The sequence below is a fragment of the Ricinus communis genome, chromosome 8, assembly GCF_019578655.1.
Source record: "Ricinus communis isolate WT05 ecotype wild-type chromosome 8, ASM1957865v1, whole genome shotgun sequence".
NCBI lineage: Eukaryota > Viridiplantae > Streptophyta > Magnoliopsida > Malpighiales > Euphorbiaceae > Ricinus > Ricinus communis.
In genome coordinates this window covers 14,064,367-14,076,439 of record NC_063263.1, presented here as the reverse complement: position 1 = coordinate 14,076,439, position 12,073 = coordinate 14,064,367, and the positions used below count along the sequence as shown (strand labels likewise).

At 30.4% G+C, this 12,073-nt stretch overlaps 1 protein-coding gene across 7 annotated transcripts; it reads left to right on the top strand.

Annotated features, from left to right (window-relative positions):
- Positions 1-7,525: 7,525 nt before the first annotated feature.
- Positions 7,526-11,651, top strand: LOC8271906 (ABSCISIC ACID-INSENSITIVE 5-like protein 1). 7 transcript variants are annotated; one of them, XM_048378702.1, is made up of 6 exons: positions 7,532-7,889; positions 9,016-9,957; positions 10,051-10,122; positions 10,677-10,706; positions 10,793-10,917; positions 11,308-11,651. In XM_048378702.1, the coding sequence occupies exons 2-5, from the start codon at positions 9,070-9,072 to the stop codon at positions 10,877-10,879; spliced, it is 1,077 nt and encodes a 358-aa protein (XP_048234659.1). In that variant the 5' UTR covers positions 7,532-7,889; positions 9,016-9,069; the 3' UTR covers positions 10,880-10,917; positions 11,308-11,651. The 7 variants fall into 7 exon arrangements, with proteins under 7 accessions (XP_048234661.1, XP_048234660.1, XP_048234659.1 ...); XM_048378701.1 differs by having other exon boundaries at positions 11,275-11,651; XM_048378700.1 differs by having other exon boundaries at positions 11,272-11,651.
- Positions 11,652-12,073: the final 422 nt, after the last annotated feature.

Genomic DNA, 12,073 nt, shown 5'->3' with positions numbered 1-12,073 from the left:
AGATTCTCCTTTTCTTTCTTCTTCTTCGTCCCGTATCCTTGTTTAGTCCTTCTATTTATTTTATTATTATTTTTGGCCCTGGTTAATTTCTGTTAGGCCTCTTAAGTTTGTTAATCCTTTTTAGTTTTACCCCTGATTTGTATATTTCGACTAGATTATAAAATATTAAAAATATAAAATTATTTATTTAGCTTTGCTTTTAATAGTAATATTATTAAAATACTCATATACCGATGAATTATAAAAAGAACCAACCATGAATTTTTTTATTTAAACTCCATTTTAAATTATTTATTCATAAATAAATATCAATTTAATCATAATATTTTATTAATTTAATTAATTAATTTAGTAATTGATTTCAATTAAATTCAATATTATTTTCTAATTAAAATTTATCATTCTCTAAATAAATTCTTTTATAAAATATTTTTATAGCTTTCAAATATAATATTTAATTTATATATTTAATTTAAATATGACATTTATATAAAGTAATTTACTCTTAATTAATTTTTTAAAAAATTAAACTAACTGGATATAGTTTATTAGATTCCTTAATTTTATCCGTATTAAAATCCTCTTTTAAATCATCCAATTTAAAAAGAAAACAACAAAAATGAGTTTTTCTAATCATATACATTAAGTTTATAAGACTTATGATTTTATTATCATAATCATCACAATCCTTATCATCACTATTATTATTATTATTATTATTATTATTATTATTATTATTATTATTATTATATGGGTGTTACACAAAGAATAGAAAATTTATTTAATTCAGTAAACTCTTTATATTTTACTTTTACAAATATTTATATTTTAGTTTCTTTTTTTTCTCTTTTTAATCTTTGTTTATAAAAAATAAAATTTAAATATTATTAATAAAATACATATAATATTATTACCTTTTTATTGAACTCAAAATAGAAAAATTTGAATAGTTCAATTGATTATTTATTTAATATTTAAAAAAAATTATTTAAAATTATTTTAATTTATTTTATAATATAATTTCTAAAATAAAAAGAATCAATATATAAAAATACAAAAGCTCTAAGAAAGTATTGTCTTTGACTGACCTTTTTGAGCCGAGTCGGATGAATATCTGTACTCACGAATAAATCAACTCATAAAAGAAATAAAAATCTTTAGAAAATTATTGTACAAGTTATCTTCTTAAATTAACAGCTCCAGTTTGAAAACTTTCATGAGCAATACTCATATTCTCAAAATAAATAAGATTAAATTATCTATTTTATTATTCTTTATTTCATTTATTTATTTTTAACTTTAATTTATAATATCTTAGTTTGAAATCTATTAATAAAAAAATAAATAAACTCCTTATATTTCTTAAAAATACTAAATTAAGATTTTTGGAATAAGTTTTTTTAAAAACTGTTTTATTTATAAAAAAAAATTATTGCTGAAGCAGATTTTGCTGGAGTGGTGGGAATAATTCAAAATCAAATTAGTCTTCTTAAACTAAAAGTCAGAATTTTCTGCAAGACAAGACTCATCTTTGGTATTTTCTGCAACTAATTAAAGCTTATGGAATACACAAGTCAATGTTTTCTTTATACTCTCTTCACATGTGGCTGGTTGTATTTTTAAACTTATATAATTCTAATTATATTGTATAACCCAATCTTTTATTAAAAAAAAAATGTTCTTTATAATAAAAAATATTGTTTAAACTGTTAGGATTTAGTCAATATTAGTCAGTAAATAAAATCACATTTTATTAGGGACTCTACTTTAGAATAGGTATGTTCAATTAGAAGTCGGTTAGAAATGGACTCCTTATTCATCGTTCTTTCTATTTTCTTTGTACGGTTATCTATAGTCTGAATCTTTTCCATTCAATAATAGAATTCCTTCCATAATTTCTCTTTGCTAAATACTTCTACTGTTAATATCATCATTTGGTATCAGAGCATAGGAAACACATCCGAAAATTCTGAAATGTTGAACTGATGGCTTGATCTCGCTCCATGCTTCTTCGGGTGTTTTGTCCTTCACAACTAGCGTTGGACTACGGTTTAAAACGTATACAACCCAATTTACTGCTTCTGACGTACCAAATTCATGATAGTCCGATTCTTCCTTTCTGCAACGCCATTTTGCTGCGGCGAATATGAAGCTGTCAGCTGCCTTTGCACTCCATGTTCCTTGCAAAAACTGTTGAATTCTCCAGATGTAAATTCTCCACCACGATCTGTGCGCAGCCCTTTTAGAGACATATCTGTTGCTTTCTCAACATGCGCTTTAAAGCTCTTAAAAACAGTAAATGCCTCTGATTTTTCTGCCAAAAAATACACCCATGTTTTTCGGCTAAAATCATCAATAAAGGTGATCAAATACCTTTTCTTACTGTTCGAGGCTGGCTTAATTGGTCCGCAAATGTCGGCATGAACAAGCTGTAAAATTTGCGATGCTCTCCAGGAACTTCTTATTGGGAATGAGTCCCGATGTTGTTTTCCAATCTGGCAGTCTTTGCATAGCTTCGAGGGTGGCTTAAGAGGTGGTAAACCTTTCACCATTTCCTTTTTCTGGAGGATTTGTAAACCTTTGAAGCTAAGGTGCCCGAACCTACAATGCCATAACTGCGACACATCTTCTGTAACAGTGCTAAAACAAGTGGGTGCTATAGGCCAAGAGATAGCATGCGGAATAAACATTCGATTTGCAGACATATTAGCTTCTATAATCAAACCTTTATCTGGATGATATATTTTGCATTACCCTCGTTGAAACAAAATACTCAACCCCTTCTCTTGTAGCTGTCCCAAACTCAACAGATTATTCTTCAATTCCGGAATATAAAAAACTCCTGAGATAATGCTAACAACTCCATTAGTTTCCAACCTGATGTTGCCTTTCCCATTGACCACCATGTTTGAGTTATTTCCCAGCCTTACAGAATCAGTGAATTCTTCATCAAAATTAGAGAAATACTCTCTTTTTCCACACATGTGATTGCTGCATCCAGAATCAAGAAACCACATGTCAGTGTTGTGTTGATTCTTTTCTTCAACATAGGCCATCAGCAACATGTGTTCTTCACCCTTTACTTGACTTTCACTAAAATTCGCTACTCCTTGCTTGCATTCCCACTGGAAGTGTCTAAGCTTGTGACAAGCATAACATTCGACCGTTGCTTTGTTAAAGCCTTGTCTGCTTCTTCCACGACCTCTGCCTCCAAAGTTCCCACGCCCTCTTCCTCGTCCAACATGTTGACCTCCATGAGTCACCTTCAAAGCATGCTCTTCTTGGATGTATCTTTGTTAATGTTCGTCTCTAGAATAGAACGATCTAATGCCTGAAACAAATAGTTCTTAGCTTTGAGATCCTTCAACTTCTGTTCTTTACAGATTTTCTTTTGTGCCTCAGTTGAAGCTGCACCTTCTGCTGCTGCAGAAATACCATTTTCTACTACTCTAGAGTACTCCTTCGATCGAAGAAAATTTTCCATTAGCATCGCCCAATGACTATAGTAACCATCGAACTTCGGAACTGCTGGTTGAACAAACGAACCCTCTGTTGCCATAGCCGCTGCCTGAAAAATCTATAGAAGACTGCTGCTTCTATCAAGCCTTTAGGGAGGCTCTGAAATGTGATTATGAGCATACCCTTTTTGTCAAACGAAACATGAAGGGAAACTTTCTCATTATAAGTTTATATGTCGATGATCTTCTTTTCACAGGAAATGATGAATTGATGTTTACTGAATTTAGAAGGTCAATGAAGCTTGAGTTTGATATGACTGATCTTGGTAAAATGAAGTACTTCCTGGGTCTTGAAGTTCTACAGAAATTGGGTGGGATTTTTGTCTGTCAGAGGAAGTATGCTGAAGAAATGTTGCAACGTTTTGGAATGAATCAAAGTAATTCTGTTCAAACTTCAATTGTTCCTGGTTTCAAGATTTGCAAGGATGAAGGAGGGACAAAAGTGGATAAGATTTACTTCATGCAAATTGTGGGATGTCTCATGTATCTCACTTCAACTCGTCCAGATATGATGTTTGCCGTTAGTATTTTAAGTAGGTATATGGATAGTCCTACGCAGCTTCATTTACAACTTGCAAAGAGAGTGCTGAGATATTTAAAAGAAACGATTGAATTTGGAATTTTCTATAGCAAGGGAGGAAGTGATGAACTTATGGCCTACACTGATAGTGATTATGCTGGTGATTTGGATGACAGGAAAAGTACAACAGGAAATGTCTTTCTTTTTGGTGCTGGAGCTGTATCGTGGTGCTCTAAGAAATAACCAATTGTAAGTCTGTCTACCACAAAGGCAGAATTCATCGCAGCGGCATCATGTTCCTGTCAAGCCATTTGGTTAAAGAGGTTGCTGGTGACACTTAATCAGACTAAGCAAGAGTCCATAACTATCAAGTGTGATAGTAGTTCAGCAATCAAGTTATCAAGAAATCCAGTAATGCATGGGCGTAGCAAGCATATAGATGTTCGGTACCACTTTCTTCGAGAGCTTGTACAAGCTGGAGTAATAGAATTGATTCACTGCAACACTTCAGAACAAATTGCTGATGTGATGACAAAGCCCCTCAAGCTGGATGCCTTTCTGAAGCTGCGTGCAATGCTTGGAGTTTGTGCCGAGAACACAACATAAACTGAAATTCTCTTATCAGAAATAAGAGAATTTAGTTTAAGGGAGGAATTGTTAGGATTTAGTCAATATTAGCCAGTAAATAAAATCCCATTTTATTAGAGAATCTACTTTACAATAGGTCTGTTCAATTAGAAGTCTCTTAGAAGTGGACTCCTTATTCATCGTTCTTTATGTTTTCTTTGTACGGCTATTTATAGTCCGAATTTTTTCCATTCAATAATAGAATTCCTTCCATAATTTCTCTTTGCTAAATACTTCTACTGTTAACATCATCATAAACTACCTTAGAATAAAATGCTTTTCAAATTTAATGTCTTAATTAGATAATAAGTCAGTGTTTTAAAATATTTTATTTATTAAAAATTTATTTCTTATTAATAAATTTACTTTTACAGAGTAATTTGTTCCTAATTAAATGATGATTTCTTATTTAAAAGATATTATGTTTTATACCTAATAAACAATTATTTTAGTATTATATTTTAATATTAATGTACATTATTTTTAACATATTAGTCACTATTATTTTATTTTAAAAATAATTAGCATAAATAAGAAATATCCATTATGTATAATATTATTGGTCTTACTAACACTTAATTAAGTTAACCATAAATAACTCATGATGTATAATATCTAAGCTAACACAATTACTTTGGAGATTATAAATGAATTTTGTCTACAATAATGCTTATATTGTTCCTAAAGAAAATACCCATTTGGCAAGTGAAATATGTGGGAGTTTTGCTTGAATAAGTGCATGTTTGCAAGGTGTCAAATCCATTCCAATGGCTCTTCCTCCATAAGTGAGCAAGCAAACTCTTAATATATGGGCAAAAGAGAAAGACTATTAGATTTCTTTTCATTATTTCAATCTCATGATATCTGATTTTAACCTTTCTTAATTATATAATACTAACTTTATTTTCATACCTTTTCATCAATAACTTAATTAATTCTTTTTATTACATAGAAAGAGATTAATTAATTGGGACTTATATATAAGTTTTTCTAAATAAGAAAAGAAATAAGAAAATTTTTTAAAAAAGAAAACGACTTAATTAATAAATGACTATTTTCTATAGTTTAGTATTCAGTCGCTCAATTTTTATAGTTTAAAATAAATGATAGTTCGTTCATTTAACCTTCTATTTTAAGGTAAAAATATAAATCAAAATAATCAATATATATTATTACAAATAAAAAAAAATATTAATTAGAACAGCAACATTAATAGTAAAGTTATAAATCTTTATAGATGGGAAAATTATAATATTATTATATGAAAGTTATTCTATAATAGTAGAAAAATATTATATTGTAATTGTACTAAAATATGTCTAGTTTTTTAACCGGCATCATAATTTTAAAATAAAATTTAAGAAAATAAAATCGTTTATCCTAATTAGCTAGCCACCCTATTAATTTTCTAGTTGGAAATAAACAACAAAAACTTGAATTTAAGATATATAATTGTTAAGAACATTTCTTAATAGTTAAGATTTTAAAAGACTTTTTAATTCATACTAATTTTTAAAAATATTTAAGAGTCATATTGTTTTTACTCTAAAACGGATGAAAAAGAATTTTAAAAAGATTCTATTATTTTTTCTTCTTTTACCTTATAAGAGTCATATACTTATTTTTTTTCTAAATTTAGTATAAAGAGTCATATTAAAATACATTCAAAATAAATTAATTACACTTTAATAAAAAAAATATAAAAAATATTGTTGCTATTACCGGATTAAATTTACAAGTGCTTCGCTAGCCTATTAATTGTTAAACCATAAATAGTTACTCAAGACAATGCTCTCAGTAATCAAGTGATATTAAATTAAGGAATAAGTATGAAAAAGAACATTATGATTTTAATGTCGTACAATTTTTAGTATATGTATTCTTTCAGATAATAAAAGATTTATGGTTTTAAATTATAACAAAAAAAACTATATTTTGTTAAAAAATTTCAATTTGTAAGAATTTAATTATTTTCACTTCAACCATCATTGTTATGTTGCTTATATCTAATAACGTGAATTTAAAGCTTAACAACTCCTAATTTTATTATTTGACCGTCAAATTACAATTAAAGAAGTTACTAATAAGAGAAGATCGATATGGCAGTCAGATAACGATATTTCGAGTTGTTCAGATTTAAATTTATATTATTAAATATAGACACATAATAGAGATAAAAAAATTAAATTTCGAGTTGTTAAGATTAAATTCATATTATTAAATATATACACATAATATAATAGAGATAGAAAACGACATTTCAAATTGTTAAGATTTAAATTTATATTATTAAATATAGACATATAATAGGGACAACCGGTTGGAGTGAAGATGATTGAATCGTTTTTAACAGCGATATATTTTATTTTGCTACAATTTATTTTTTATTTTAAAAAAAATATTAAAATTACATAAAAATAAAACTAAAATATTCCTTAAATTAATATTTGATTGGCTCATTCTATTACCCAATATTAAGTCTTAATTTATAGGATCTAATTACGCCTATATAATTAAGGCTACATCTACATAGCAGATAGAATCACCACTCCCACCATGGCATTTCCCTGTGCTGTATTAGTACAGCTCCCTTATTTTTAACCTTGAAATTCTCATTATTTATTGTTTTTCTCTGTGTTTTTATTTGGCAGTCAATGAGATCATCAAAAATGAAAACCAATGAGAAGCCATGCATGCAAATAACAATACTTAGAGATGGAAAAAAAAAAAAAAACAATAGAGAGGGATCTTTTGTAAGGCAGAAAACAAGTGGCAAGTGGCATAAACGTGTCAACAAGACTGAACAGAATGTAGGGACCACATCAGTGCCATGTATTAAGGGTGTGGCCATGGCAGTTACATTACAGTCACTCACTTCTCTCTCTCTCCGTTCCTCTCTTTCTCTGCCAAAGACAAAGAACCCACTGAATTTTACCTCTTTCTCTCTCTACATCCTTTTTCTTTTCTTTTCTTCTTCTTTATTTATTGCCCTTTTTCTTTGCTTTGTTTCTATCGCTTTGCTTATTGCTCCTTGCATCATATAATTACTTCTCAAGACACAACACAAACATATGTACTAACAAAAAAGAACATAGCTTTTTCATTACACTGCTGTATATAAACTTGATTCTTTCCTCTTCTTTCTGCTATTTGTTTTTTCATGCTTAAAGTCCTCTTACCTCTCTCTATCTCGAGTTGATCATCATCATCATCATCAGTTTCAGGTATATATCCCCCATTTTCCCAATGCTGTCAATTCTTTTTCTTCTCTCATGTGTTTCTTTAATGGGTTCTTTCTTTTCTTTTCTTTCCACTTTGATCATTGAACATGTGTTTCTAACATTGTTTTCTTCTGCTATATATAAACATGTCATGATTGTTTGATTTGAAAGGGAATTGAAAATTTTGGTTTTGGTTTTGTTTCAATTAATTCTTCTCTTTTTCTTTTCTTTATGGAATTTTCTTGTATGTTGATGCATGCAAGGTTCTTGAGCTAAACAGCTTTTTTTTTTTTTTTTCTTTTCCTTGTTTTTCTCTTGGGTTAATGTTTTGGTTCTTTAATTAATTTAGTCATCTCTTTCAGTTTTATGGACAGTCCCATGTTTCAAGTGTTCTCATTGAAGTTAATTTTCTTCTCTTTTTTTTTAATAAATATTTAATAGGTGGGGTGGGCCTCATTAGGAATGGATACTATTGTAGGCTCCCAATAAACATTTAGTTGTTTATTTTATTTTATATTAAAGCAAGCTATTGGTTTTACGAAATCATGGACTGATGTGGGAACAAATTTCCAGAATTCTTATAAATATCAGTAGTTTTATATGAATTACCCACAATTATTTCAAAAATTAGGGACAGTGGCATCAGGTTAGCAGAAATATCCTATGAATATTCTCCCAGAAAGAACTTACATTAATTTAGACATTATAATTCACTACATGACTGCAGATTATAAAAACTCAAAAGCTTTTGATGATAACCTCTTATATTTTCTGACTAGAAAAATATTCTTTCCAAATAATATTTTGAGTTTTTTTTTGGATATGGGTTTACAGTCAAAATTGCAGCTATGGATTCTTGTTTGGTTAAAAAAATTGGTGCAGTAGAGTACAGTCTAGGGCATAAATAATTGAACTTTACAGCCCCAAGAAATAAAGGCCAACATTTAACTACTGCCAAAGTCTTAAAAAAGTTGATATGGAAATAAACTTTTGCCTTTTACTTAGGGAGCTTTGTTTTATTTCTAGCTTTGAATTTATGAGTTCAAGAAGAAATGATGATAATTTTGTCTTTTAGGTGGAAATACTATTCAATTTTGTGATGGGTCTTGCTCTAATTTTTCTTGCTTAGGGATGAACTGAAGCTTAAATTCCAATACAATTATCTTTATCATACAAGAAGAATATGGTACTTTCTGAATCAGACACTATTGTCTATGGCAGCATTACCAAATCAAACTCACCACCATTATCACATCCACAGTCACATTTACAAGACGAGTCAATGAAGGATGCTTCATTTTCTCCATTGAGTGGACAAAATTCACTTTTGTCCCTTACTCTCAATGAAATCCAGCACAAGAGTGGCAAGAGCTTTGGTTCCATGAACATGGATGAGTTTCTTGCTAACTTGTGGAGTAGTGTAGAAGAAAATCAAGTTACTCCACAGCCAAATCAACTCCAGCATGCCAAAGACAATGGTAGTGTAATTAACCTGCCTCCATTGGCGCGACAAGGCTCTTTCTCCATCCCTGCTCCGCTATGCAAGAAAACCGTGGATGAGGTATGGTTTGAGATACAAAAAGAGCAACCGGAACGTCAAAAACCAAGCAATATTGATGCTCGTGGGCCCCCTCAACGCCAACAGACGCTTGGAGAGATGACGCTCGAAGATTTCTTAGTGAAAGCCGGTGTAGTCCAGGAAGCTACACAGTCAGCAGGTTCATCGCTGCAGAAAATGGTTACACCTATTCAAAATATTAATGCATGTTTGGATGCAAGTTTTGGAATGGGGCAAGTGATGGGAATGGGATTTCCTACTGCCCATCAAACTATTGGAAACAGTTTCTCTACCGGCAACGGCTTCGCGCCATACCAGATGTTCCCTCAAAGCAAAGGGTTTATAGGAGAAGCACCAAACAATGCGAAAACCGAACAGGGTCAAACGGAATTGGGCATGCAACAAAACAAGAAAAGGATAATTGATGGTCCACCGGAAGTGGTAGTAGAGCGGAGGCAACGCAGGATGATAAAGAATAGAGAATCAGCAGCACGATCTCGAGCTAGGAAGCAGGTCTTGTCTTGTGCTCATTCATAAACATCAATCTCTAGATATATTTTACATACATATTGTCTCAAATTATCTCTGAATTGCTTGGTGATGCAGGCGTATACGGTCGAGTTGGAATTAGAGCTAAATCAACTTAAAGAAGAGAATGCGAAGTTAAAACTCCTTGTGGTAAGTATATTGCATATCTTCCACTTGGGTAAATTATATTGGCGAAATTACATTAGCGATTATCAAATTATCCCACTTTATAATGAAAAAATATCAAATTTTTGATTTATAACTAAATAATTACTGAATTTTAATTTTAATAACATTGATGAGTTTTTCCAACATGAATGAGAATAGATTGCATGAGCAGTTACTATAATTTACACTTTGTAATAAAAAAAATAGCAAAATTTTAATTTTAAAAAATACATAAGTGGTTTTTTTTGTAATAAATTAAAAGTTTAATAATATTTTTATTATAGTAAAATTTAGTGACTATTCATGTAATTTATTTTCTAAAAATGTTGGAATAATTTATTAGTGATATTAAAATTAAAGTCGACTACTATTTAGTTATAGATCAAAAATTTGATATTTAAGTGTAAAATTTGGCAACTGACAATGTAATTTAGTTTTTTCCGCTAAATAAGAAAACAGATTATCAATTTTTTGTTTATCATGTGCTCTCTAGAACTAATATGAGATTATGTTTTCAAACTTAATATATGAAACAGGAGGAAATCGAGCAAAATAGAAAGGAAGAGGTAAACTTTACAGCCACGTAAAATTCGGATTAATTGCTAATTATGTAGGTACATTTATAACTTGGTTGTGATTATAAATTTTTCAGGTTTTGAGGAGGAAGCCATTGATAATGCCAAAAAAGAAGGTAGATAAATTGAGGAGCATAAGGAGGACAGTGAGCTTGACATGGTGAATGAGAAAAAGAGAAGGAAATGATAAAAATGCAGCTTGGTATGTCAATATTCATATATATATATATATATATATATATATATATATATATATGTCATATATAAGTGTCACAATATAGTTAGCTTAATCAAATAAGTGGGGATACAATAAATGAATTGAGTACTATAATTTGTAAACTTTACTGTGGTTTTAGAAAATAATGTATTATCATTAATATGATGAGTGTGTTATTCTATTTCAATGTTTTGCTTCTCTCGTTGTACGTATCCAGCATTTTATTTCCTTAAAACAGCAAAGTTAACGCTCACTCCCAAGAGAATAAGCAACCCAAAAGGAGCGAGTAAGAATATGTAAATAGAGTCTTTTGTCTGTGTGTGTATGTTTACTACTCAGTAGGTACAAATGGAGGCTGTTTACTGATCATTGAAGGTGGTCGAGCTTTTTGAGGGAAATTTACGCAGCCATGCATGTGGTAAAGGTTGAAGCAATCTGCCATTGTCGATCAGAGAGTAAAGAGAAGCTGTAGTTTTTAAACTCTGGCTGCTGATTGATAGATGGACAAGAATGATGACACTGCGTGGTCATGATTAATATATATTTACAGTCATTTCTACAAAACTTGAGGTATTATGATTCTTGAATGCCTGTACGGAGAATGCACTGTTTCGATGGGGTTTTCTAAAGTTTAGAAGGGAGTAGTGATTATATTTTTTTTTTAGCACTAAAACATTTTGAGATAAAAGGAATAAACACAATATCACATGCGCCATTCATCTGCTGAACAATAAGTCTTACTCTAAGAACCCACTAGGACATACTCTTTCATTACCCATAAAGAACTCTCCCCATATGGTGAAATAAAGTAACTGTTAAACCCTTGTACAATAAAGGGTATGCTATAAAGTAAGCATACTGAATCATAACATCCAGCGAATATAATCTTATGAAACGTCTCGTCACTCACATGACACCCCAATAGCACATATCTTAGATCTTTTAAACGAGCAATCAAGTGAAGAACATCATTAACACCAACTTGCCAATGAATTACTTCTCGGTCAGGTTTAGTCTTCCAAGAACCTTTATTCAGGGAGTATGCTCAGCTTGCGTTCTAAACCAGTCGGTTTTTCAAGATCACGGTTGATAATTCTCAATAACTTAGCCAAATGCAAGAAATCCTATCATGTTAACTGGA

Coding starts and splice junctions, on each gene's coding strand:
- LOC8271906 (XM_048378702.1), top strand. CDS start 9,070: ATGGTACTTTCTGAATCAGACACTATTGTCTATGGCAGCATTACCAAA. Junction 9,958..10,050: donor GATCTCGAGCTAGGAAGCAG/GTCTTGTCTTGT, acceptor TTGGTGATGCAG/GCGTATACGGTCGAGTTGGA. Junction 10,123..10,676: donor CGAAGTTAAAACTCCTTGTG/GTAAGTATATTG, acceptor TATATGAAACAG/GAGGAAATCGAGCAAAATAG.